Here is a 27,974-nt window from a genome sequence, read left to right as displayed (position 1 = left end):
TGATTCCAATGGAAAAGTTTGTTTTCCAAATTAAAATGAACCACTTTAGATGATCTAGGAACAGATCCTCAGTCCCACCAAATAAAATAATTTAAAACTTTGATATGGAAATAGTGTTAGTTTTAATGTTTAATAAAGAGCCTGGAGTCTGAAGGAACTGCTGTAAAAACAGAATATAAACAAATAAAACCATGTTATAGAAACACTTTATAGTGTTTAAGTATAGTATTTATTTTTTCACTTGCATTCTGCTAGCAAAAATTGTAAGGAGAACACTCATATGGAATGCAACACACCATTATAAAAGAAAGAGAATCTCATTTTACTACATTTCATGTCTTGTCTGCCATTTCTTTTCAAAGTGCCAGACTCTAGTTTCATTGTTTGTTTCCTTCCTATCTAACTTGCTAACATAAATTTTCTTTAGGGTGTTTAAGTACAGCTCAGCATTCCATGCACAGCCACAGCAAAAATTCTCTTTCTCAGAAAGGAAGTAAAATATCTTATTGTTTGCAGCACTCACTGCCGCTCAGCTTTATTGTTGTGTCAAGGGACTTATTTGGGTACTATACTGACAATATTTAGAAACTAAACAGGATGTCACTGAACACAGATAAAGTGAGTTTGGATTTATCACAGAAGGGAATCGAGTATTTACAGCTGTAATAGTAATGCCTCCTACAGTCCCTCATTCTCTTTTATTCCTTATGAGATTCCAGTCTTAAAAAAAGCTGTTCCACTTTGTATTTAGCAGTGCACTCTGAGTTAGTTTCCCAGACCTTATGAAGAGCTCTGTGTAAGCTCAAACGCTTCTCTTTCACCAATAGACGTTGGTCCAATAAAAGATATTACCTGACCCACCTTGTCCCTCTAAGGCTACGTCTAGACTACCCGCTGTATCGGCGGGTTAAAATCGATTGCTCGGGGATCGATATATCACGTCTAGATGAGATCACATCTCATCTAGACGTGATATATCGATCCCCGAGCGCGCTTATATCGATTCCGGAACTCCTCCAACCCCAACGGAGTTGCGGAATCGACAGGGGGAGCCGTGGACATCGATCCCGCATGGTGAGGATGGGTGAGTAATCCGATCTTAGATATTCGACTTCAGCTACGTTATTCACGTAGCTGAAGTTGCATATCTAAGATCGATTTCCCCCCGTAGTGTAGACCAGCCCTAATATCCTGAAACCAACACAGCTACACCTACACTATGTATATTTAACCAAAAAAAGCAAAGCTGTCTTATATCAGTGGATGAAGGAGAGATCGTGAGTTGCTTGGAAGTGCTGTACTGAGAGTCTGAAATGAGAATCCAGCAACTGAGGGGTTGCTTTTTGAGTCAGAATGTACTTTGTGTGTTTGTAGCAATGCTGCACTTTTCCTCTAAAGCAGTGGGGGCGGAGGGAGGACAGAATAATAAAAGCCGTCTCTATGAATTGTATCTCTCCCCCCCTCATTAGCTGTCTGTATTGTACCTTACTTTACCTTCTTCTTTTTATTGCTTAATTTTTGACAACATGCTTTCTTATTTGGGGCCAAATTCTGCCACTCTGTCCCACATTGAGTTGCTGCTTATTCCACATATGGTCCAATTCACTGCTGTGGGACTGTATGTACACCCATGCAGAGAGCCAGGACAAGGCCAACATACCACTTAAGCCTTTAAAATAAATGGTATGTGATAGTCCTCTACTTAAGGGTGAATTTCCCCCTAAAAAAGTACATGAGTAATGATGGCAGAACTGGCTGCCTTAGTTACACCTAATAAGAGTGGATATTATTTCTTTCTTTGTGGGTTTTTTCTTCCCTCCCCCAGAATTTCATTTCTGAGTTGGTAAATGTGAGTCTGATTTTTAGGGTTGCATGGCAACAACACATTGAACATGGGGAGGTTTGTTATTAATATCGGGGTGTGCCTTTCATCCTAAAGGATCTCAGAGCACTTTGTAAACATGTACAGGAATTCCTTCACTCTCTGTAACCTGACACTGATGGATATACACCTGGCCCAACCAGTTCCCAGACAGGAACCATGGAATGGTTTTGTCACCTCTTACATTCTCTCATTTTGTTTGTCACCATTTTGTTTGATTCCATTTAAGGGCCCAGAAGCTCAGATAGAAAACATCCAGCTTACTGTATTACTATCTTCACTAGCATTATGTCCATTTTCTTTACATCTATGAGCTCAAACTTCTGAAAAGACAAATATCTCCTGTAAGGTGCCAGCCACATTCAGCTCATCACCTCCCAGGAGATCCTCAGCACTTTGCAGCTACAGTCCCTGGCCTGCCTAAAAGAGGTATTTATGTGCCTGTTTTTAACTCTTAAACAGCCAAGTTTAAAAATATGCCACTGCATGTTCATTTAATTTTCTTTAAGTACTGACAACTGAAGCTGCTTACAGCATATGAAATGTCTTCTGATTACTGAATAAAACTCAGAAAAAATCTCCCTAACATTATTAAAAATCACTCTCCAACACACTGCAGTGATGCGCCCCAGTGTAAAACCATGGATCACTGAGTATTGCCAGCTCCTTTAATCTTATAAAAAAATGCTAGACTCATGTCCACTCTCAAGTAGTGACTGAGAGGCTGCTCTTGAGAAGTGCTGATCATCTGCAACTCATATTTTCTGTCAAAGATGCCACTCCCCACTGTAAAATTTCTTCTTTAAATACATTATCTCCATTACAGTTTATAGATTTTTTTTTTTCCCTTGCAGGAGGTTTCAATACATGGTCATTATCCCTGTCTCTCTGTGAGAGAAATCAAGTATTCCTTCTTTAAAATGTGAATTCATTTTCACCCTTATGACTTGCTAGTAGACAAAGGCTGATAGAACTCTCTCTAGAGTTCAATCAGAAGTTATCCCTTAGGAATCCTTAATGGATAATGACTTCAGTTTAAAGGATTACAGCCCCAAACTGTAAAAAGTAACAGATTAATAGAACAATAATTGACTAGTCAACAGGACACTCATCAAACCCATAACTGAAATATAGTCAACTCTGTGGTCAAACACAAGAACTTCAGAGAAGGATACTGGCTGAAACTCAAGCAGAGAAGGTGATGCATTTTGTCCTCTCCAGAACTGCCTCTTCCCCTTTAGAATTTGAAAGTTCTTTCTAAATCCAAATTCCCTAGTCTAATATAATAAAAACTCCCTACAGAAAGAAATACTCCACCACTGGATGGAATCACTGAGAAGTCTCCATAATATCCACTTTCAAAAACAGTTCCACTGCATGGGACTTCATTGTGCTGTGGTGGAAGAAAGGAATTAATTTTATTGCTTTCTGCATAGCTGCAAGATTCTCAAAACTCTTTATGGTGCATTTGGTTGGACTCATTCTTTGCCACTGGAACTCTAGGTGTCTTCACTCATGCTTTATCTGTCTCAGACCATCTGTCTATTCCAAGGTGTCCTGTAAGGATGAAATTGAGGAAGAGGTTGTCCCTCTGTTGATTGTCATTCATAGATTTTGTCCCATATAAATAAGAATTACTGACTATTAAATCCAAGCAAAGAAGAGACTGAACATAAGAATTCATGACCTGTATTGATTTGGGATGTTGAGGGGAGTGTAGTCAGGCATAGGGACTGTAGCAGTCAGTTAGAGTGAACTACCCCATTTCTTCCAACACTTGAAATAAACTTAATCTAAGGCCTGGTCTACACTACGTGTTTAAACCAAATTTAGCAGTGTTAAACCGATTTAACCCTGCACCCATCCATACAACGAGGCCCTTTATATCGATACACAGAGCTCTTTAAACTGGTTTCTGTACTCCTCCCCGACGAGAGGAGTAGCGCTGAAATCGGTATTGCCATGTCGGATTAGGGTTAGTGTGGCCGCAAATCGACGGTATTAGCCTCCGGGCGGTATCCCACAGTGCACCATTGTGACCGCTCTGGAAAGCAATCTGAACTCGGATGCACTGTCCAGGTAGACAGGAAAAGCCCCGCGAACTTTTGAATTTCATTTCCTGTTTGCCCAGCGTGGAGCTCTGATCAGCACGGGTGGCGATGCAGTCCCAAATCCAAAAAGAGCTCCAGCATGGACCGTACGGGAGATACTGGATCTGATCGCTGTATGGGGAGACAAATCTGTTCTATCAGAGCTCTGTTACAGAAGACGAAATGCCAAAGCATTTGAAAAAATATCTCCAGGCTATGATACAGAGTCCATAGCACAGTGCTGTGTGACAAGCATAACAGAAAGCCAAAGAATCAAATGGACGCTCATGGAGGGAGGGAGGGGGTACCGAGGACTCCAGCTATCCCACAATCCCCGCAGTCTCCGAAAAGCATTTGCATTTTTGGCTGAGCTCCCAATGCCTGTAGGGTCAAACACGTTGTCCAGAGTGGTTCAGGGTATATCTTATCAATTTAGCCCTCCTCCCTCCTGTGAAAGAAAAGGGGAAAAAATTGTTTCTTGACTTTTTTCAATGTCACCGAATGTCTACTGCATGCTGCTGGTAGACGTGGTGCTGCGGCACTGAAGAGCAGCATCCTCTCCCCTCCCTTCCCCAGTGGCAGACGATACAGTGCAGAATGACTGGTAGCCGTCCTCGTCATCAGCCCATGAGTGCTGCTGGCTGGCCTCAGGTGAGGCTGGCCGGGGGCGCCTGGGTAAAAATAGGAATGACTCCTGGTCATTCCCGGCAGCTGGTACAGAACGGCTGGTAACCGTCTTCATCATAGCAACTGGGCACTGAGCTCCATCAGCCCCCCTCCTTTCATGTCTAAAGAAAAGATTCTGTACTGCCTGGACTATCATAGCATTGGGATGCTGGGCTCCTCCCCCCACCCACCGTTTAATGTCCTGCCTGGACTATCATAGTGGCTGGAGGCTGCCTCCCCCTCATTTTATCTCACTAAAAAGTCAGTGTTTGTTATTCCTGCATTCTTTATTACTTCGTCACACAAATGGGGGGACACTGCAACGGTATCCCAGGAGTGTTCGGGGAGGAGGGAAGCAATGGGTGGGGTTGTTGCAGGGGCACCCCTTAGAATGGCATGTAGCTCATCATTTCTGCGGGATCTGACACGGAGCGGCTGTGCTCTCTGGTACACTGGTTTCTCTAGTACACTTGCCCCATATTCTAGGCAGGATTGACTCTATTTTTAGATAAACCATAAAGGAGGGAATGACCCGGGAAGTCATTCCCATTTTTGTCTTTGCGTCCCTGGCCGACCTCAGTGAAGGCCAGCCAGGAGCACCCATGATAGCAACAGATAGTACAGAATGACTGATAATTGTCATCTCATCACCAATTTACAATGGCATGGCAGACAGTACAGAAGGACTGGTAACCGTCTCTGCTACCTTGCAAAGGCAAATGAATGCTGCTGTGTAGCGCTGCAATACCACCTCTGTCAGAGGCATCCAGTACACATACGGTGACAGTGACAAAAGGCAAAATGGGCTCCACGGTTGCCATGCTATGGCGTCTGCCAGGGCAATCCAGGGAAAAAGGGCGCAAAATGATTTATCTGCTGTTGCTTTCACGGAGGAAGGAATGAGTGACGACATTTACCCAGAATCACCGGCGACATTGTTTTTGCACCATCATGCTTTGGGATTTCAACCCAGAATTCCAATGGGCGTGGGAGACTGCGGGAACTATGGGATAGCTACCCACAGTGCAATGCTCCAGAAATCGACGCTAGCCTCGGTACATGGACACACACCGCCGAATTATTGTGCTTTGTGTGGCTGTGTGCACTCGACTTTATGCAATCTGTTTTACAAAACCAGTTTATGTAAAAATCAGAATAATCCTGTAGTGTAGACGTACCCTTAGGGGTTTGTTTGTTTTCTTTGTTTTCTTCATTTGTTTGCATTTTTAGATTGTTGTAAAGAAATCTTACAAATGCTCAAGTGATGCTGGAAAACAAAATCCGAACAAGCCGGATTTATCTTTCATGCCAGCAGAATTTTTGCACAGGACTTAGTATTACATTTGCTATTCAGAATGAGGCACTTTTTCCTTTTGGCACTTTGAATGTAGCAAATGCATTTCAGCTTCCTGCTTGAGGTGTTAGAAAACAAGCACATCACCACATATTAACAGCAGCTGTACAGAATTAGAATAATTACATTCTACAGCTGAAAGTAACAATACATCAGCATCAAAACCCACTCTCTATGAGTGTCTGTCCCTACAAGATCATAGAATATCAGGGTTGGAAGGGACCTGCAGAGGTCATCTAGTCCAACCTCCTGCTCAAAGCAGGACCAATTCCCATGGCTCGTTTTACCCTGAAATATGGCCTAAGAAAACCCAGGATAAATCTACATTTTTTGTACAATAGATGAAAGTTATAAACAAGTGAGGAGTGTATTGACAAAGCTCTAGTCTTTTATAAAAGAAGATATCTATTGTTAACTTCTGTGTGGTAAAGGATAAACTCTCAAATTCATTTGATTTTTATCCATGCAAGTTTTTTAACATACCTGAAAAGATACAATTCCAGTAGAAATCAATGAGGAAATACTCTTTGTAGTGCCCTAAGGCATGGACAGGATATGGCATAAAGAACATTTAAAACCTTACAGCAGGTGCCAAAGATCATTATCTCTTTGAAGAGAAGACACATTAAGTTCTTCTGATGGTGAAAACATTTTCATATTCAGTATTATAGAAGTTGAAGATGGGGAAAACTTACTAGATCATTTAGTCCACCCTCCTGGGGCATGTGCAGGATTATTTTCAATCATATATTTTCCAGTGAGTGTTCAGTCTTGTTCCAATCAGTGGGGCATCTGCCAGAGTTGATGATGAAAGTGGAACTACGGCTAATGGAGCAAGATCATTTGGAATGGATCAAATATAGTTTCAACTCAGCAAGTGGACTCAAAACGATCTTTTAATGAAACTTCTGGATGATAAGCATTTGGAAGAGACTACCCTAAACTTTCCTTTGTTTCTCTGAAGAAGGATTGTGTAGAAATGCTGTATTGGAAATTCCAATTCAAATACAGCATTTTAGCAACATGGAATAAAACAGGGCTTGGGGTAAATCTAGATAAGATCTAGTCACAAAAAAGGCTCTATGGAACAGAGAGTTTTAAAAACAAATAAAGAATATCCACAGCTATTACTAAATCTAAATGAGTGTCTATATAGCAAGTTAATTATTTTTTCCCTGAGGAATGCATCTCATCATGATTTCCCCTTCTGGTAGCAAGTGGTTCAAAAATGAAGTATTAGCTTCTAAGTCAGAGGTAGGCAAACTATGGCACGCGGGCCACATCTGGCCCACAGAACCATCCTGCCTGGCCCGTGAGCTCCTGGCCAGGGAGGCTAGCCCCCAGCCCCTCCCCCATTGTCCTCCTTCCCCACAGCCTCAGTGTGCTGCACCACCAGTGCTCTGGTCCACTGTTCCTCCGGCTGCTCTGAGCAGCATGGTAAGGGGGCAGGGGAGGGGGGGTTGGATTTGGAGAAGGGCATCCCAGGGGACAGTCAGGGGATGGGAAATGGGGGGGATTGGATAAGTGTGGGAATCCTGGGGGGAGGCTGTCAGGGGGCAGGGATGTGGATAGGGGTTGGGGCAGTCAGGAGACAGGACGCAGGGGTGGTGGATAGGGGGTGTGATTCTGGGGAGCAGTTAGAGGTGGGGGTGTGGGGGTCAGGGTAGTCAGGGGACAGGGAGCAGGGGGGTTGGATAGGCGTGGGAATTGAGGGGGGGCTGTCAGGGGCGGGGCTGTGGATAGAGATCGGGGCAGTCAGGGGACAGGGAGCAGAGAGGGTTACATGGGTGTGGGGTCCCAGGAGGGGGCAGTCAGACGACAAGGACCTGGGGTGGAGGGGGGAATGGTCGGGGGTTCTGAACGGGGCAGTCAGGGGGCGAGAAATGGGAGGGGGTTGGTGACCAGGCTGTTTGAGGAGACACAGCCTTCCCTACCTGGTCCTCCATACCTTCCGTACCTGGTCCTCCATACCATTTCACAACGCCAATGTGGCCCTCGGGCCAAAAAGTTGACCCACCCCTGTTCTAACCGCCTCTTTGTGTGTGTCTGTACACAGAGTGCCCTTCTCTGGGTCACTCTGTGAAACAGTCAGAGGATTTCCATTTGCTATTGTGTTAATTCCTCTCGCCATTCTCCAGATAGCAAGTGTTGTTTTTTTCTGTATTATGTCTGGTCTCCATTAGGTAGCCCCCAAAACAAAATGCCAGGCCATCCCTGACTCCAAGCCTCCTCCAGGATAGTGCTTCTGCTCCACTACCAGGACAGCTTACATTTTATGGATCTGTGACATTATTCATTCAAAAACATTAACAATGCAATAGGTATTGTGGTAACAATACTGTAATTATATGTTCTCATAGTTGTGTGTGTCTAACGCTTTGCAATGCAATGTGCTCTCGTAAAGAGCTACCATCTTTTTCAGGCAAGTTTCATTTCATTAAGACATTATTAGAATGCTGTCCCCGTGGCCTAGTAGCAGCATTCACATGTTTATTTTTATTTAAAATGTTATAAAAAGACACCTGGGATCTTGCATATGTGCCCTAACATCTTCAGTTAATTATACGGTGCAATAAAATCTCAGCAACATTAAAATAATCATTCCAACAGGAACTCAACATCATTCTGATGGAACACTACATATGCAGTACTACATACTCCAAAGCAGGAGTTTCCAAGTTCCTAGTCTAACTAAGGCAGGGAAGCTGCAGATAGTGCAGGCCTCCAACTCCGGGGTAATAAAAGGTGTTTTATATTTTAATCCATTGGCCACAAGGCAGAGAGTGGTTGCTACTAGGCTTTCCCATTAGGACAGCTGCCAGGACACCACCTGCTTGAGCTGTTAGAGGGGAAGAGTGGGCCACTCAGTATTCCCTCTGACTGAAACATCCAGCAGCCAAGGAGAGAGAGAGTATCAGCGAGCCTTCACTCCACCTCATCAGGAGGCACAACTGTGAGGCCAGGGAAAAAGCCATTGGCCTCTCACTAAAAAATCCTGTCATGCTACCCTGAGTGGAGGAGCAGTTATGGGACATCATCATCAAAAGTAGGGAAGATGCAGAGGAATAGTTTGGATGGGGTGTGTGCAGATAGAAACTACATGAAGGTGTGGTGCGATATACAGGTTTGCTGAGACAAGGTGAGTGAGATAATATCTTTTATTAGGCCAGCTTCTGTTGTTGAGAGAGACAAGCCTGCCAGTTTACATAGAGCTACAGGTTTGCTAGCATTCATTTGGGCACGACTTGCATAACTCACTTACTATGTTGCCACTTACAAACAGTGCAGCCATGCCAAATTGATGCTGATAAAACTTATTCCATCCGCATGTGCCATTTATTTGACAGAAAAAATATTTTTGGAATGTTTTGGAGAGTTATTTGCACTGTTTCCCACCTCCCGCCCCCAATCTCTGTGCCTGTAAAGCCAGGTGCCTTAGTTACCATGAATCCAAGTGTACAGGGCTCAAAGCATGACAGAAAGAACTCCATACGTAATCTAAAACAGCATTTCCATAGATAAACAGACAAAACTCTGAATCTTTATCTCAGGCCTTCAAGGAGGAGCAGCAGTTGCTGGGTCCCACTGGAAAGACATGACAAATAAGAAGCCAATTTCTGGTCTCGGTTAAACTCACTGAAGCTCATGGAGTTTCACTGGTGTAATTAAGTACAAAATTTGGCCCAATATCCCTTGCTGTGTGTTCCAAGAGTACCATAATCCTGGGCATCCCATAGTTACAAGTAGTCAAAACACATATCGGCAGGTGAGTGGTAGCTTGTCAGTTGATATGCATTATTACACTGTGTAAATATTTCCTTCGAAATATATCAAGTCTGTAAGTCTTCAGAGGGCACATAGTTACATTTGGCAGTCCTGGTTTTAGTGTTGGAACGTGTAAGCTCACAACTAAGCTGCATGACCATGTTCCAGCTGTGTGGGAGGAAATGCAGGTCACCAGTGACAGAGGATGTGCATGAGTCCTAAACAACATGCAATAAAACCACAATGTGCTTGCACAACTTCCCAGGGATGGAATTTACTTAAGAACATAAGAATGGCCGTACTGGGTCAGATCAAAGGTCCATGCAGCCCAGTATCCTGTCTACTGACAGTGGCCAATGCCAGGTGCCCCAGAGGAAGTGAACCTAACAGGCAATGATCAAGTGATCTCTCTCCTGCCATTCATCTCCACCCTCTGACAAACAGAGTCTAGGGACACCATTCCTTACCCATCCTGGCTAATAGCCATTAATGGACCTAACCTCCATGAATTGTGCTGATTGGGGCTCTTTCAGACTGAGCTAGTTCTCTGTCACTGGATGAGATGGAGATGGCTCTCCCAGTCCAGTGTTCAGATGTGCTTTTAAAAATTAAGAGTTGCCCAAAATGTTTGGGATGTTTTTGGTTTGCTGTCTTGAGCTATGGAGCTTGCAACCTTTGACCTAGAATCCTTTCATCATTTACTAATAGTTTAGCCAGGGTTGGTGTATATGTTTTGAGAAATGATATTATTCTGATTCTAATGTAACCTTATTCAGTATCTTTGCCTGCTGAGCTTTTAGGAAACATTGCTTTCTCAAATAACTGTGATATTACTTGCAGCATATTGTGTTCAGATGATTAAAGGCAGAGAGAGAGGCTCTCATTTTTGGAATTTAATCTGTTGAAAATAAGTAATTTTTAAAGAGAAGCTTTGCTCTGAAGAATGACTGTAAAGATGACATTGTGGGATGCCATGTTTACTGTACATATCCAATGTATTCACTTTACAAACACGTTAGACCTGTAAACTTAGCCTGCATTCTGAGACAAACTGGATATTATCTTCTCACACATTATTAACAGGACTACAGGTTCTGAAAGCTAAACTACAGCCTATATGCAGCCCCACTGTCTTCAGATGATATCTTCTATGGGTACTTCAGTGGTTCTGCATAGGTGTAACTGAAGACAATTTTGGACAGGAAAATTGATCAGCATAGCTATAGCAAAATAAGTTATTGCGCTATAGCCATGCCAGAATAACTCCCAGCATGGATGCTCTATTCTGGTATAAAAGTGACTTTTATTTGGGAGTAGAATGTTTACACCAGGAGTTGCTGTTTTGCTATAGCTACGCCAGTTAACTTCCCCATGCAGACAAGTCGATAGTAAAGTAAACAATCAGGCTAATGATGCACAAAACAGAATAGAATTCAGCTCACGCTCATCTTTCTTTTGGCTCTTATAGAAGTAGTGCTTACCCAGTCTGGCTCTGGGACCTGCCACAGCCTTAGTTTCTCTAATTAAGAAAACTTTGCACTGTGGGTGTTTTCTCAGTAACTCTCCCCTTCTGGGAGTCTGGTTTATTAGCGTAAAGTTCAAAATAACACAACTTTCAACAAACCTTCCTAATTGGCTGCTGCTCTCTACAGACTTGTATTTCCCTGTCTGTCCCCTGGGAACTAACTTGTATGTCTCTGAATTTGAAGGCTGGGATAAAGCAAGATTGTGCCAGTGCTATGGTAGTTGCCATAAAGAGCCAGCATTTACCAATGAAATCCTGTGCTAGTTACGGTACTTCCTATTCTAAGAACCATTCTGTGATAGCTGTCGGCAAAGGCTGACTTTTTAAGAGTGTCTATTGCCAGCATATATCATAAATGCGGGAATCTACAAGCACAAAGGTGTTTATTGACATGTCATAAACCAAAATAAATAGGGGTAAGTTTTGTTTTCTTCTCTCATGCTGGGAATCCTTTTCTTTACGCTCACATTGTTTTCTGTGCCATTCTTTCAATGCCTTTTTGACCAAAAATGGGGAGAGGGTGCTTATAGTAAGACCCCAAGTAAATATTTAGGCACCTAAATAAGTACCCTGATTTTCAAACCAATCAGCTCCTCCTTTTGAAAACCTCAGTCAAATGTCCTGCTTATTGGCCTTTCTCATCTCTCTCTGCTGTGCTTTTCGGAATAATAGTTCTTCCTGTTGGCGATTGACAAGAAGAGCTGATTCCCACAGTGCTGATATAGAACCATAACGGAAAGTATCGGGCTATGTGACTAGAACTCTGAGTGGAGCAGCTTTCAACCAAAGCAGGAACTTATTGTTCATATTCAGGTGTAATGAAAGCCGTGGACATCACATAGAACAAATTTGTCTAGGTAAAATAGGATGTGTGGCAGCAGTAAGTACTTTTGCCTTTTTCGCTTCCTATTTGGATTACCATAATGCGCTCCTGGAGATTAGGCAGTCCTTGGAGGTTCCTTAGAAACTTCAGCTAGTGCATCATTCAGAAGCCAGGCTGTGTGGAGGGGTTGATTGAAGTACATTAGTGCTTCCATAGGCTGCCTTGGTTTCCTGTTCATTACCAGGTGTAGGTCAAGTGCTGATCTTGATCTTTCAAGACTTATGTGGTTTGATTTGTGGCTCCCTTAAAGACTGTAGCTCTTCTGGTATCCTGCTGTGACACTTGAGGTCAGCGGATGAACTCTGGCTAACCATCGCTAGAATGGACTGCTTGAGGGCTAAAGGGAGGTGTTTGCCCAGTATCCTTAACTCTGGAATCACTTCTCTCAGTGGCCTCAATAAGCCTCAATTTGTTAACCTCCAGAGCACTGAGCAAATACCATCGTTATGTTCAGGCTTTTGTATGAGAGGCTGGGAGAGGTATTTTTATATTTTTGTTTTAGTATGGTGAGTCTGCTTCATTTGAACTGATGCTTGTAACACTAAATCTTGTATAGTTTTTATATACACTTGGAGAATTAATAATGGGCACATTTAAAAAATTGAAAAATAAATGTGCTGCTTCCGTGTTTTTTAGTGTGTGTTTTAAAAACATGATACTGTAATTTAAAGCACGCAGGGTGAGTTTATAGTCTTTAGTGTGCTCTTGGACTCCAAGTTATAGGCCTGTGGTAAACCACTGACCCCTGATCCCTTATGATAGGTAAGATGTGTTAACAGTGCACAGAATTACTGAGCTATGTGTTTGCCTTCTGATGTGAATCCATGTCTAGATTTAAAAATGATAAATCCTTTGGATTATATTGAAAATTTGAACTGTCAAGATACAAATGGTGCACTACACTGAAACATAGGTCTCTTAAACTGCCCTGCATTTAGATGCAATTCACTAATCCCTCATGCACTTTTCATTGCTGTTGGCAGCATGAAGGGTTTCTCTTATATTTGTGATGGAAACAGCTGTGTACGAATCATGTCACTGAGATACGCATCTTCCTTATTGGTTCTCCAAGGTATTAGGTAAATAGCACAGTTCCTCTGGTAAACATCGCTGCATTGCAGACTCATGTGCACCAGGAAATTTTTGTTCATGTACATTTTTCTGCTGCTTAAAAAAATCCCTTATTTTCACATATGGTAGCCATGAGATATCGCAGTGGAATACACGTAGCTCTAGCTCTCTATTTGCCTTACTCACAGTATCAGCTTGTATCTCTGGTTGATGGTGAATATGTATTAACAGAGCTTTGCAGGCATTTTATTACAACAATTATACAATGCCATTATCATGGAATAAGATGGGAATCTAAAACTCAGCAGGCTAAGGCACTCTGCATGTTATCAATAGATTCTAGGTAGCTTTCATGTTCACATATTACTGTTATATTCTGTTATTTTCCACATACTACATTATGTCCATGAACCAAGTCATTTATATTTTTTACCATATGCTAAACAGGAAGGTGAACTGTCATTCTAATGTGGCGAATAATAAAATATTAGGGTTGGAAGAGACCTCAGGAGGTCATCTAGTCCAATCCCCTGCTCAAAGCAGGACCAACACCAACTAAATCATCCCAGCCAGGGCTTTTTCAACCTGGGCCTTAAAAACCTCAAAGGATGGAGATTCTACCACCTCCCTCCTAGTGAAATAGTGTTTCCTAATATCCAAGCTAGACCTCCCCCACTGCAACTTGAGATCATTGCTTCTCGTTCTGTCATCTGCCACCCCTAAGAACAGCCTAGCTCCATCCTCTTTTTTGGAACCTCCCCTTTAGGTCATTGAAGGCTGCTATCAAATCCCCCCTCACTCTTCTCTTCTGCAGACTAAATAAACCCAGTTCCCATAGCCTCTCCTCGTAAGTCATGTGCCCCAGCCCCCTAATCATTTTTGTTGCCCTCCGCTGGACTCTCCAGTTTGTCCACATCCCTTCTGTAGTGCTGGGACCAAAACTGGACACAATACTCCAGATGTGGCCTCGCCAGTGCCGAATAGAGGGTAATAATCACTTCCCTCAATCTGCTGGCAATGTTCCTACTAATACAGTCCAATATGCTGTTGACCTTCTTGGCAACAAGGGCACACTGCTGACCCATATCCAGATTCTCATCCACTGTAATCCCCAGTGTATATTAAATTTAAGTCACCTACCAAAAAATAATATTCCAGTATAAACTTAGTTATTGCACTGAAGACAAAACCTTGAGAATGCTGGCAGCTTACACAATCCTTTAACTTCCACATACTATTTGTCATTGTCAGTGCAAATCATGGAGCAGAAACCTTGCAATTATCCTCCAGTTAATGTACTTTCAAATCAAAAGAAAGGGCAGATCTGTGGTACGTCTGACAAGCAATCAGCTCACCTTCATTCCAAGGAAAAAAAAAAAGCTCTTCAGTGGGGCTTCTTAATGATGAAACACGTCATGGCAGGTCTGCTAACAACACTTAGAATAAGAAAGATGACGGTAACTTTTTCTTTAAATTAAGCCAGAAGCTTGGGAGCAGACAGTGCAAGGTGCCCAGATATGTGCTCTGTGGTAGTATAGTAGCTTCCTGCCCTGCCCTTCACATTATGAATGATTTAACAAAGAACAAAAAAATTAAAAAAAAAATTAAAAAAACCAAACGGCATTGCAGTATTATTGATATTCTTCTCTCAGGTTAATACCCACTAGCCTGCTACATTTCATATCAGTCGGAAATAGGGAAAAAGTACAGATTTTGTGTGTAGACAAGACCTGTGTTTGAAATGTGTGTTTTGACAAACACATGGGTATCATCTTTCATTTATAATTAGGCAAATATTATCAAAATTCAAACTTAGATTTGATTATATTTTAATGGAGAAGTTCATAACAGTTTCAACTATTTCCTGTGGTAGTTTACTAATTAAAGAAACATTTAATACAAACATTTATACTTAAAGGTTATATTTAAACTTTTCTGAGCATGGTTATATTGCTTCTGCATTATGCTTGATCATTTGTGGATTTTTACAGCGTATTCTCAGCATTTGTTTAAACTAGAAGAACAGTTTGCCTCTTTTTTTAAGAGACCAAATAGCTTTTTCCCCTCTATTATCTTATCTTATATTTACAGTTATTGGTGCTTATTGGAGGATTTGCTAACTTCACAGATTCACCCTGTGGGTTGGGAAACAGCCCGGTGACCTTCCCCTCTGGTAGAAGCCACAGTCCAGGTCAATTCCTCCTGTGTTTGATCAGGAGTTGGGAGGCTTGGGGGGAACCCAGGCCCACCCTCTACTCCGGGTTCCAGCCCGGGGCCCTGTGGACTGCAACTGTCTAGAGTGCCTCCTGGTACAGTTGCGCAACAGCTACAACTCCCTGGGATACTTCCCCATGGCCTCCTCCCAGCACCTTCTTTATCCTCACCACCAGATCTTCCTCCTGATATTTGATAACACTTGTCCTCCTTAGTCCTCCAGCAGCACACTCTCAGCTTCTTGCACCTCTTGCTCCCAGTTCCTCTCACACACCTCCTCTCCTCCAGCTCCCTGACTTCCCCTTGGGGTGAGCCCTTTGATAGCATCAGAGTGGCCTTAATTAGAGTCAGGTGCTTAACAGCCTCACCTGACTCTTAGCAGGTTAATTGGAGTCAGGTGTTCTCATTAGCCTGGAGCAGCCCCTGCTCTGGTCACTCAGGGAACAGAAACCTGCTTCTCCTGTGGCCAGTAGATATCCCTTCTATTCCTCTGCTGTAGAGGGTAGGAGGGAGAGGGCTGCTGCTGCTGTTCCTGCTGAGCACCGGGCCCTCGCTGCTGCTGTTCCTGCTCCTGCTGCTCCCCTGGCTGGACTAGACACCACCACCCACCCCTCTTTCTGCTTTCTGCTTACTGGCTGGGTGTAAGATCCCCCTCCCCCACTCAGTTACTGTCGTTGCTCCACCTGCAGCCCTTGGGTGGGGGGGGGGCTGCTGGCCTGCTTCCCAGAGAGGAGGGAAGTGCGGGACCCCAGCTCTTGTTGCTGAGGACGCCATCTGAGCGGCATCCCTCCTGCCTGGATGCCAGACCACCACCACCTGGAGCTGCTGGGGCTGCTGTGGCTGTTGCTAGGGAGCTGTTGGTGCCCAGAGGAGGAGGAGGAGTAGAAGAGGACCACCTGCTGCTGGAGACCGCGTGAAGACCACTGTGGAGGAGGCATTCCTGGACTGAGTCTTTTTCTAACTGTGCTCTTGTGGTGGGAGTTTGGACTGTGTCTGTTGGGACACTGGGGGTGTGGCGTGGAGCCTGCCCCCGGTCCATCCATGTTCCCTTTTGCCCCCACCACCATTGTTGCCCCCTCCAACACCCCCACTGGCTGTTTTCCTTCTGCTTCGGCCTCCTGCCTTTGGGACTGAGCTGCTCGCCTGGCTCACCACGCCCTCTTCCATCATTTGGGCCTGCAGCAGCAGCAGCCACCCATTGACTTTTTGACACACGTGCCCGTGAGCGCACCCCCTCACACATGCACCCTGGGCTGACCCTCTCCCCTTTGCCACATTTGTCTGCCCCACCCATTTCCCTCTGCGGCCCTGATAGTCCTGCCCCAGCCCTGCAGCTGTTCCCACGGTCCCTCTACCCATTCCCAGGTCGCCCTTTCCCCCCCCCACCCTGTGCTCCCCCAGCCCTGATTGGTCCCTCCCCTTGTGCGCCCACGCCCCCTCCCATGCACTTGTGCCCTTCCCCATTTGGTTTCCCCTTGTTCACTGCACCCCCCCCGCCATTTCCCCCCCTGATCCCCTAGTGCAACTAGAGGAGCCGGAACTTCCCTCTGTGGCGGTGTCCTGAAGCCCTCCCACCCCTAGGTCCTCAGTTGCTCCCCACGCCCCTTTAGCCTTCCCTTTCTGACACCCTTCTCCCCTGCCTGCAGCCTAGCGGAGAGGGGTGGTTGCCTCCTCTCTTTCCCCTTCCCTCGCTGTTTGTCCCCCTTCCCGCTCTCGTTATGGCGGGAGACGCGGCGGGGGAGACCCCTCGTGATGCTCCCACCGCCCCTCCTGCACCTGCCCCTGTGTCCACTGCCCAAGCCTCTACCTCAGCCGCCGCTGCCGATCCACCTACCACTGGTCCTGCTGGTGCACTGCCGGCGGCTAGTACTGGGGAGACCTCCACTGCTGCCACGTCCCTTGCCCCTTCCAATTCGGGGGGAGCTCCCCCAGCCGGTGGGAAGGGTTGGGGCAGGAAGAAGGGTAAGGGCCCCGCTAGAAAGGCCAAGTCCTCCATGGCGGAGACTGCCCCCGCTGCCGCAACCCCACTACCGGCCACGGCATCCCTCCCTGCTATTCCCTCCACCAGCTCTGCAGGTGTCCCTCCCCCAACCCCCAGGGCGTATGCCCAGGTGGCGGCGGCCCCCCACGCCTGCCGCCACTCCTTCGACCGCTGCTTCCACTACCATCTACAGCGGTCGGGGCCCCTTTCCCACTTTGACCAGGAAGCACGGCGTCCGTTGCCTCCTGGTGCCCGCCTCGCCCCACGTGGAGACCTATGTGCAGGCGTTGGCGAGGGTGGTGGGGCCCACAGCCATCGTGGCGGCCTCCAAAATGTACAGGAACGTGATCTTCTTCCCGGCATCGGAGGCTGCCGCCCAGGAGGCAATAGAGACAGGCCTGGTGGTGGGGGGCGTGTTCGTCCCCCTGGAGCCCTTGGAAGACCTGGGGGTCCGCTTAATCCTGACCTCCCTTCCTGCCCAATGCCGCCCTGCTGCCTGCCCTTTCTGCCCTGGGACGCCCCATCTCTGTCATCAGCCCTCTCCTCTTGGGCTGCAAGGACCCCGCCCTCCGTCATGTTCTCTCGTTCTGCTGGCAAGTGCAGCTTCAACTGCCGCCGGCGGCGCATGGCGGAGAGGCGCTCGAGGGGTCCTTTCTGTTCCCCTACCATGGTGCCCACTACCAGGTGCATTATTCAACTGGGGAGGCCCGTTGCTACAACTGCCGGGCGATGGGGCACATCTGGAGGGACTGCCCCTTGGCCCAGCATGGAGGAGTGTCCGGGACCCCCAAGCCCCGGCAAGGCACTGGCCCTGTCATTGCCGGTACCCCTGGCTGCCCGGCACCCAAAGCTGCCCCTCCTCCTCTTTCTCGGTCCACCACTGTGGAGGAGGGTGTGGCAGAGATACCGCCGGACGTGGGAGAGGGCTTGTCCCAGGGGGGATCCTCCCTCGCTTCTGCTGTCCCACCACTGCCTCCCCGAGTCCCTGAGCCATTGCCCTTGCCCCCCAACCCGACCCCTGTTAGCCAGCCCCCGGATGATGCCATGGAGGGCTGGTCTTTAGTGCAGGATAAGCGGGGCAAGCAGACGGCTCGAACCTTGTTACATCCTTCAGATTTGGAGGCCCCCCAGAAGAGCAGGAAGGGGGGCACCGATGGCGAGCCTTCCACCTTGCCCCCTGATGACTCCCGTTCTGTGGTGCCGGCTGGGGACATCGTGACAGCACCGGAAGGTAACGCCGCCCCTCCTCCAGGATCCCTTCCCGTGGAAGCCCCCGAGGGAACCTCTCTTGCCCCCTTCCCACTCGACGCCTCTGTGAGTGCCGCGGTGGGTATCGCCTTGGGTGCTGGCGGGGAGGGCCCTGGGGTGGTGGATGGTGATATCCCTTCAATCTACGAGGAGATTGAAGCCCTGGGTCTGACTCCAGTCATGCAGGGGGAGGACGACCCTCTGCTAGAGGCCTTGATCTGGATGGCTTCACCACAGTCCCCCTGTCCCCATGTTCCCTTCCCCTGACCGCTGCTTCTGCTCCCACCTCTGAGGGTCCCCTGGATTCTTCCATCAACCCAGCTGCGCGTGGCACCCTGTTGACTGCCGCCGAGCCCCTTGGGGCAACGGCCAGTGCCCTGCTGCCAAGACCCGCTTCCCAGGGGGTGTCCCTCTTGGGTGTGGAGGACTCGCCCTCCTTCCTAGGCAGGGACCCCATTGACAAACATCTGTCTTTGGATGCCGAGGCTGCAGCACGTGTCACAGTGACTGAGCCCAGCATTGTTAGGGGTCCCCTTCCTACTTCCCAGATCCCTGAGCCTGGCCAGGAGGAGCCACCATCCAGCGGCTCAACTATAGAGGCTCAGAATCCTGCCTCTACCCCCTTCCCCGATTCTCTCCCTGATCCCCGCCCTACTCCTGTTAGCCCTGTCCTTCTACCCCCACCTCCTTTGATGCCAGTGCCGCCCCTGGGAATAACCCCCAAGGAGCGGCTTCACTAGTTTTTCCTTGTCCCGACCCACCAGGGCCTGCTGTTCTCCTTCCGCTGCCCCTTGTTGAACCGGGGAGCAAGACAGGTAGCGTGGCTTCGGCCCATCGGACGCCACTTCGGGGGTCTGCCCCCTGCCTGCCCGCCTCGGTGGGCCACAGGGCTGTGACGGGGGCCCCACTGGGGGACAGTCATCCATCAGTGACCCTGCCCCCACATGCACTGAGGGAGGAGCTGCGGGAGTTCCTTGAGGACATCCGTGGCTCCCATAACAAAGTCCAGCTTGCGCTCCGGCGGTGGGGGTATTTCCATCAGGTCCTCCGGGCCATGAGGGCCCTCATGGGGGAGGGTAAGAGGACCGGGAAGCAGGCCGCCGCGGCCTACCAGCAGGTCCGCCCCTTCCGTGACTCTTTACTCACCTACGGGGTAGGTCACGGATTGCTGTGCCGCCTGCCGGAGGCCGTGGGCATGTCTGCCGGCGAGGATCCCCCCCCCAGCCCTCCTCATGGCGCCGATCATCTTTGCCACTTTAAACACCCGGGGCTGTAGGATGGGTCTCCGCAGGAGCCAAGGCTCTCCTTCCTTCGGGAGGGGGGGTACTCTGTGGTTTTCCTGCAAGATACCCATACGGATCCGGCCGCTGAAGCTAGCTGGCGGCTGGAGTGGGGGGACGGGGCCTACTTTACCACTTCTCGGTTTGTGCGGCTGGAGTGGCGGCCCTGTTCTCCCCTGACCTACGGCCTGAGGTGCTGGGGGTCGCGACCACCACCCGGACGATGTCTCGACGTTCACCTTCGTCCGGGTGGAGGCCCATCGGTCGCGCCACTCCCAGCTGGACCGTATTTACCTGTCACGTTTCCACCTTTCACGGGCCCACTCCTCCAGCATTCGGCCGGCCCCTTTTCGGATCACTACCTTGCTACCGTGACAGCCTCTCTCTGTGCGGAGAGGCCGAGGCCGGCCTATTGGCACTTTAATAATAGTTTGCTGGAGGATGCGGCCTTGGTGGCATCCTTCCGGGAGTTCTGGCTGGCCTGGCGAGGGCAGAGGCGAGCCTTTTCCTCAGCGCGGCAGTGGTGGGATCTGGGGAAGGTGCGCGCCCGGCTCTTCTGCTGTGACTACACCCAAGGCGCCAGCCGACGGATGGATGTGGCGATAGAGCAGTTGGAGCAGGAGGTCATGGAGCTGGAGAGGCATCTGGCCACTAGCCCCGAGGATCCATCCCTCTGCGGAGCGTGCCGGGAGAAGCAGGAGGAGCTCCGGGCCCTTGAAGGCCATGGGGCCTGGGGTGCTTTTGTTCGATCCCGCATCCACCTCCTTCGGGAAATGGATCGCGGCTCCCACTTCTTCTATGCCCTGGAGAAAAGGAGGGGGGCCAAGAAGCACGTCACCTACCTCCTGGCGGAGGACGGCACCCCCCTCACGGATCCGGTGGAGATGTGCGAGAGGGCCAGGGCCTTCTACGCAACTCTTTTCTCCCGGATCCGACCGATCCTAACGCTTGCAGAGTGCTCTGGGACGGACTCCCGACGGTCAGCACGGGCGACTGGGACTGGCTAGAGCTGCCTCTCACTCTGGCCAAGTTCTCGGAAGCCCTCGGTCGCATGCCCACCAATAAATCTCCGGGCTTGGACGGGCTGACCGTGGAGTTCTACCATGTGTTCTGGGATGTCCTCAGCCCAGACGTGGTCACCGTCTGGGCCAAGTCTTTGCAGAGCGGGGTCCTCCCTCTCTCGTGCAGGTGAGCCGTGCTCGCCTTATTGCCGAAGAGGGGGGACCTCCGCGACTTACGGAATTGGCATCCCGTCTCACTCCTCAGCAAAATTGTTGCGAAGGCCATCTCGATGCGGCTAGGGTCCATGCTGGCGAACGTGGTCCATCCAGACCAGACCTACACCGCCCCGGGCCACACCATCTTTGATAACTTGTATCTGGTCCGGGACCTTCTGGAATTAGGGTGTAAGGATGGTCTGTCATTCGCCCTCTTGTCCCTGGATCAGGAGAAGGCGTTCAACAGGATGGATCACAGGTATCTCCTGAGCACTCTGCGAGTGTTCGGCTTCAGACCCCAGTTTGTGGGTTTTCTCCAGCTGCTGTACCCTTCTGCGGAGTATCTGGTCAGGCTCAACTGGACCCTGACCAAGCCGGTCAGCTTTGGGCAGGGAGTGCGGCAGGGGTGCCCCCTCTTGGGCCAGCTGTACGCTCTGGCGATCAAGCCCTTCCTCTGTCTTCTCCACAAGAGGTTGACGGGGTTGGTGCTTCGGGAGCCGGAGCTGCAGCTGGTCCTGTCGGCGTATGCCGACGATGTGCTCCTTGTGGTCCAGGACTGGGGTGACTTGGTGTGGATGGAGGCTTGCCAGGCCATCTAGTCGGCAGCCTCCTCTGCCTGGGTCAACTGGGTCAAGAGCTCTGGCCTGGTGGTCAGGGACGGGTGACAGGCAAGCTCCCTTCCACCCGTGCTTCAGGCCATCTGGTGGAGCGTGGGTCCGCTGCTCTATCTTGGCGTTTTACCTTTCTGCCACGCATCCGTCTCCGCCGGAGAGCTGGCACGGTTTAGAGGGCAGGGTGACGGAGCGGCTTCGGAAATGGACAGGAGTACTCCAGTGCCTCTCCCTTCGAGGGAGTGCGCTGGTGCTCAATCAGCTAGTCCTGTCCATGCTCTGGTACCGGCTCAACACCCTGGTCCCGGCCCCGGGTTTCCTGGCCAACCTCCGGACGACGATTCTGGAGTTCTTTTGGCCAGGGATGCACTGGGTCTCTGCAGGGGTCCTCCACCTGCCCCTGGAGGAGAGGGGGGCAGGGCCTGAAGTGCCTACACACTCAGGTCCATGTCTTCCGCCTCCAGGCCCTGCAGAGGCTCCTGTATGGTGCAGATAGTCCGATGTGGAGCGTATTGGCGCATGCCTTCCTCTGCTGCTTCCGAGGGCTCCGATACGACTGGCAGCTCTTTTACCTCCATTCGAGAGGTCTTCCGCAAGACCTCTCTGGGCTGCCGATCTTCTACCAAGACCTCCTCCAGACCTGGAAGCCCTTTTCAAGGACCAGGTCCATGGTGGCCACCGTGGGGGTCGATCTCCTCGCGGAGCCCCTGCTGCACAACCCCCAGCTTCGTGTGCAGGTGGCGGAGTCCCCCGCGGTGTGCCAGGCTGCAGCACGTGTCACCGCATCAAGGAAACATCTGTACACACTCATGCTCCACACTCTCTTCATTTCCTCATCCTCGCATCCTGCCCCGACATAAAGTGGCGGGACCTTCTGCCACCTCGTGAGGGTGAGACGCCCCGGTGGGCCAGCTTCTACTCTGCCCTGGTCCTGAGACCCACCAGGGATGTCAGTTGGCAGCTCCTTCATGGGGCCATGAGCACGGGCGTGTACTTGGCGCGGTTTACCCCTCTCCCAAACACCTGCCCCTTTTGCAGCATGAAGGAAACCCTGGTGCACATTTATCTAGAGTGTGCCAGGTTGCAACCCCTTTTCCGATTCCTCTTAAATCTCTTCTTACGTTTTTGTTTGCACTTTTCCCCTCACCTGTTCATCTATGCGCTCCCCATCCGTGGCCTCACAAAGTCGCGAGATCTCCTTATCAACCTCCTCTTCGCCCTGGCCAAACTAGCCATCTACAAAACCAGGGAGAGGAGGTTGGCCGACGGGATTTCCTGCGACTATAGGGCCTATTTCCATTCCTCCGTCCGTTCACACATCCGGGCAGAGTTCCTCTGGGCGGCGTCCGTTGGCTCCCTTGACGCCTTCGAGGAGCAGTGGGCGTTGTCCGGGGTTCTCTGCTCAGTGTCCCCATTCGGTTGTCTTCATTTAGCCCTATGACCTCACTCCTAATTCTGTTTTTTTCATTAGTTGTCCCCTGTACTTTTTTGGTATCACAGACCTGTGGATCCTCCCCTTAGGCTGGGGGGAGTTCCTTTAGCAGTGGGCGGGCTTCGCCCACCCACTTCCTGGATACCAAAAGGACTACTCTGCTGTTCCCCACTGACCTGAATCTATCACAGTTCTAAATAATATACGTAAAGACCTGATTGTCCTAGTGAGTACTTGGATGGAATACCTACAAGAAAATACCTGAAGGGCCTGATTCTCATGTTGCCTTGAACCTGGAGTCAGTTATAACTGGGAACTGTATGTGAAAAATTCTACTGATGTGAGTGAGCAGAGAATTCTAATTTAGAAGCTTTTTCAGTTTTATGACTGCTTTGTACTGGATTCACATAGGTGTAAATGACCACCCAAGATGTTAGAGAATTAGAGAATTAGGTCTATTATGCTTTAAGAAGTGGTGGTCATGATTCAGAAGGTAGCAGAGAACCTACTAAGTCAGTGATAAACCTCTGTTCCAGGATACTCTTAGGAGCCATTGGGCCAGATTCACTGACACTCCAGCGGTTTTGTGCTATTCAAGCTATTCCAAGCAGTGGTCCAGTGCATCTGGGATATTGCTTTGCTGGAGAGGGCTGTCTTTCGGAAAAGACATAGGACCTGAGTCATAAAGTCATAGATTCTGAAGTCAGATGTGTCCACTGTGATCACCTCATCTGACTTCCTATATAACCCAGGCCATAGAAATTCCCCCAAACTGTGTTACTCCAGGTTCATGCTGAAATAACGCCATTGGCTTCGGAGGAGGAACACCAGCATAAAACTTGAGTAATGCAGTGATGAGCCAGGCCTGTAAAAATTGAAATCCTGACCATTTTGTGGTTATTAAACATCCCTCGGAATAAACAATAGAACACAGCGTGCCAAATTCGCAGTATCACAGTGATATTTCTAAGCAATCCTGCCACTGAGAGTGATCAACTGCAAATCACACAGGTTCATTTATGTTTCAAACTAATGTTGAGTTGTTATATATTCGCAGTATCATGGCAAAGAAAAAATGCACCTCAGTCTAAGAAGGAAAGCAAATATTACTGTAGAACTCTTAAATAGTGTGCATATTTCTTCTGGGTATAGATTCACATGCTTCATGGCTTCAGTAATTATTTATGAATTAGAGCCAATTTTTTTCTCAAAATGGAGCTCCTACTCGTTAAGTATAGTCATTATCAATGATTAGCTTTAAAGTTATTTTCATGCACCAGCGGTTCAGATTAAGAAAAATAAGTAACTTATTTCACAGTAACGTGTAACAGCTGTTCAGTGTTTATTAATAGTCAACAGGGTTCTTTGGATTTCTTTTTAATTACTATTGAAAAGAAATTGTCAACCTTTTAAATTGCCACAAATCCCAGAATGACTAGAACAGTCTTTGTTTTTTAAATGTCATGTTATCTCAGGCCAGAGCTGCAAGAAGATGAATTTGTCAGTTTGATGCTGATATAATTTGCTGGTACTCAGTGTACATGAGTCTCTTCTTAATCCCAGTTGTGCTGATTTCTGTGTAGTAGACAATACATTACTTTTTCTGATGAAATGATGAGAATAGTGATCTAGCAAGGAGGAAATAATTAAAACTGTTTGTCTTGCAGACTGTCAGAGGCTGTTAGGGATTACACAAATAAAAATTAACTTTTTTTCTGTCTGTTACAGTCTCTGCAAAGTTCACAAACAATTGTAATCCTCTTTTACTGAGTACAGACTTAAAAGTAAAAGGTCGATTATTTTTCATTCATATCATTAAGGGTAGTCTTAGATTAGCGAAAAGCAAATATTTTATTATGAAAATGTGCTGATCAGAAAACTGCCTGGCTCCAGATTCTGAGCTGTATTTTGGCCTCTTTATGCCACTTGGGGACTAAAAACCAGCTGAATTGCCTCACCAGCAATCCCCAGAACTGTGTAGGCCAGCAGAAAGACCCTCTGCAACCCCTCGATGTAGCCCCCACACAGGAGTATGCCTGAGGAAAGAATGTTTGTGGCTCAAGCACTTAGCACTCCGGCTATGCTAGGGCACTCGACAGTAATTTGGGGTTGTTGCAGCCAGGCCAGAAGTTAAAGCAGCCCTTGGGGCTCCCAGCAGTCCAAGAATACAAAAAGGAAAAACACTTTCATCTCCGCTCTTGCTAGCACAACATATTAGAGTCACTTTCACCTCCACTCTTGCTGGCTTGTGCTTTTCACAGGACGACCTGCACTTTCTGCCCCAGTCTGTATGCATGACAGCTAGTGCACTCTCCCCACCTTCAGGGCCAGCTGTGAACACCTTTCCTTACACGTGGCAGGGTTGGCTGGGTCAAGGTGCTGGCATGCATTCACTTGATGTAGGTCTGTTCCTCCTTCTGTTGAACTTATTCCTTCCCACCAAAATGTTGCTACTACACCCCACCACCACGCATGTTGGCTGCCACTTGTGTCTGCTCCAGAGACTGGGAGAATGGAGTCTGCCAGAACAGCTGATCTACTGCAGCCTTCCACATATCCTGCACAAACTGATGGAGGGGTTGCAGTAGTGATAGTGGTATTCTGAGGAAGGGAGTTGCTAGGATGGCACTGAAGCCCCCTGGCTCCTGAAGCGCTGAGGAGACCTCAAGTTCCATCCCACTCCACCATCAGAGGTGAACTGAGCGTATTTATCAAATGAGAATGTCCTGAAGAGAGTGATAACTTAAATGGGTTGTTTGTTTTACAGTCGGTGGCAATGGAGCTATATGGCAGTGAGTTATCATTTGTGGGCCTTGTGGGCTTTCCAGAGGATATGAGGGAAGGGAGGGTGGATGCTTGGCACACTGGGGTAGGAACGTTATTCTAAGCATGGGTGAGGGTCAGGTGGCAGCATGGAAGGAGACATGAAAAGGAAATGAAGGGAGGGGTGATGCTGGCATCTCTGGTGAAACAAAAGGGTGATGGGGGGGTCATAATGAAGAGTGAGCTGAGAAAGAGATGAAAGTTTAGCATGTGAACCTGTTTGCATGATATTACAGTGCAGCCCTGATTGAAGCCCCTGGGTTCTGCTGTACAGTACATACTAAATAATAAATGGATGCAGATTTGTGCAGAGACTTCAAGGTGAGGATCAGAATTTTAAGCATGGTTCAGTAATCGCAGGGGAGACAGTGGAGGGATTTGAAGCACAGTGCCAGCTGATTCAGAATCACAGTTCAAACCTCAGTTCAAGTCCCTGCCTTTATTTTTATGTGTTAAAAACATTTGCTGAATCACAACACACAACGATTTTCATTCATGAATTCAATTGGAAATTTTCCCTAGCAAACAAAGGTTTAATAATCCAGCACACCCCTTGGCCTGCGCCACTTCCCGCAGCCCCCATTGTCATGGAACAGCAAAGCGCAGCCAATCAGAGCCGCGATCGGCCAAACCTGTGGATACGGCACGTAATCAAACCGCCCCAGCCCGCCAGCAGATTTTCCTGACGAGCCACCTGCTAAAGGTTGCCGATCCCCGCCCTAGACAGTTATCAGCCTCAATTCTTGCCTCTTTAGAGTCGGTCGAAAGGAGAATGAGAAGAATGGCTGAGACTCAATTGCTGAGCCTAAGGGAAAAGATTAGTACCAATAGATTAATCTCTCTCTCTCCGTCTCTCTGTCTCTCTCATGTAACAGCTATTGGAGAGCCATCCAAAAAGAAAAATGCTGGCTGTCTGGGTGGCTGGCTGGCTGGCAGTCAGATATAAAATCTCACTGGTCTAGGGCACCAGATGTACAGCTGTACGTGTCTCCTGCTTATCCATTTGCAGAATGTTGTTGCATGCCAATTGCTATACTTGAAGAGGAGTGAATGGAAGGAGGATCCATTAGAGTCCACACGACATTTTTTAAACAAATGTTTTTTTCCTTCTGATTTATTTCCTCTTCCCTGGTGTTTTTCCTTTTTCATGCTATTAGAGGAGTGCAGAATGCTTCGATGTACTTACAGCATCATGCAATCATCTGGGGCTAGCTTGCTTATCTTACTGAATGAACACTAGCCACACACACTTTGAGCCCAGTTCTTTCTTATCCAAGTGAGTTGACTGACTGACTTCAGTGGGACTAGGGCTACAGGATCAGGTCCTTTACCAGGCACCTCAGAGGTTAGTTTATCTGTTTACTTTCTGGGTATTTAGGGCTGAAGGCTTACTCAGTTCCAGTACTGACACCGCTAGGTATTTACTTGGAAATGGTAGTGCTCTTGAAATACCTGGTATTCTCTATATTTTTGGAGTAGTTAATAAATTACTCTGCATGTTTTTTGTCTCATGCTTTATCAACCTGTGATGGTTTACCAAAAGATTTCCTACACTAATACTATCAAAACATTAGAGTGCTTTGTATGTTCTGAGCATCCTATAGAGATTAACTAATTGTAAAGTATGTGAGAAGGTATCGTTATCTGATTTTATAGATGGGGAAACTGAAATAGCAAGGTGAACCGGCTTGCCTTAGGCCAAGTCTATATTACAGACCTATATTGGTATAACTGTGTCACTCAGGGTGTGAAAAATCCACACCCCTGAGCGATGTAATTATACACACCTAACCCCCCTGTGAAGACAGTGCTATGTCAACAGAAGAACTTCTCCCATCAACATAGCTACTGTCTCTCGGGGAGGTGGATTAACTACACCTACGGATGAAGCTCTCCCATTGGTGTAGTGGTGTCTTCACTAAAGATAGATCA

The 27,974-nt window shown here is 48.0% G+C and overlaps 1 protein-coding gene across 8 annotated transcripts in view; it reads left to right on the top strand.

Annotated features, from left to right (window-relative positions):
• The window catches only part of DHRSX (dehydrogenase/reductase X-linked), a 233,550-nt gene that overhangs the window by 196,424 nt on the left and 9,152 nt on the right, over positions 1-27,974 (top strand). Inside the window, exon 8 of one of the 8 annotated variants that reach the window (XM_030572041.1) lies at positions 2,232-2,311. The exons of the other annotated variants lie outside the window; for them this stretch is intronic. Coding sequence (XP_030427901.1) covers positions 2,232-2,306 — 75 coding nt within the window. The 3' untranslated portion in view covers positions 2,307-2,311. The remainder of the gene's footprint in view (positions 1-2,231; positions 2,312-27,974) is intronic. 8 annotated transcript variants of the gene reach the window in all.

The sequence above is a fragment of the Gopherus evgoodei genome, chromosome 1, assembly GCF_007399415.2.
Source record: "Gopherus evgoodei ecotype Sinaloan lineage chromosome 1, rGopEvg1_v1.p, whole genome shotgun sequence".
Lineage (NCBI taxonomy): Eukaryota > Metazoa > Chordata > Testudines > Testudinidae > Gopherus > Gopherus evgoodei.
This window is presented reverse-complemented; position numbering and strand designations above follow the sequence as displayed.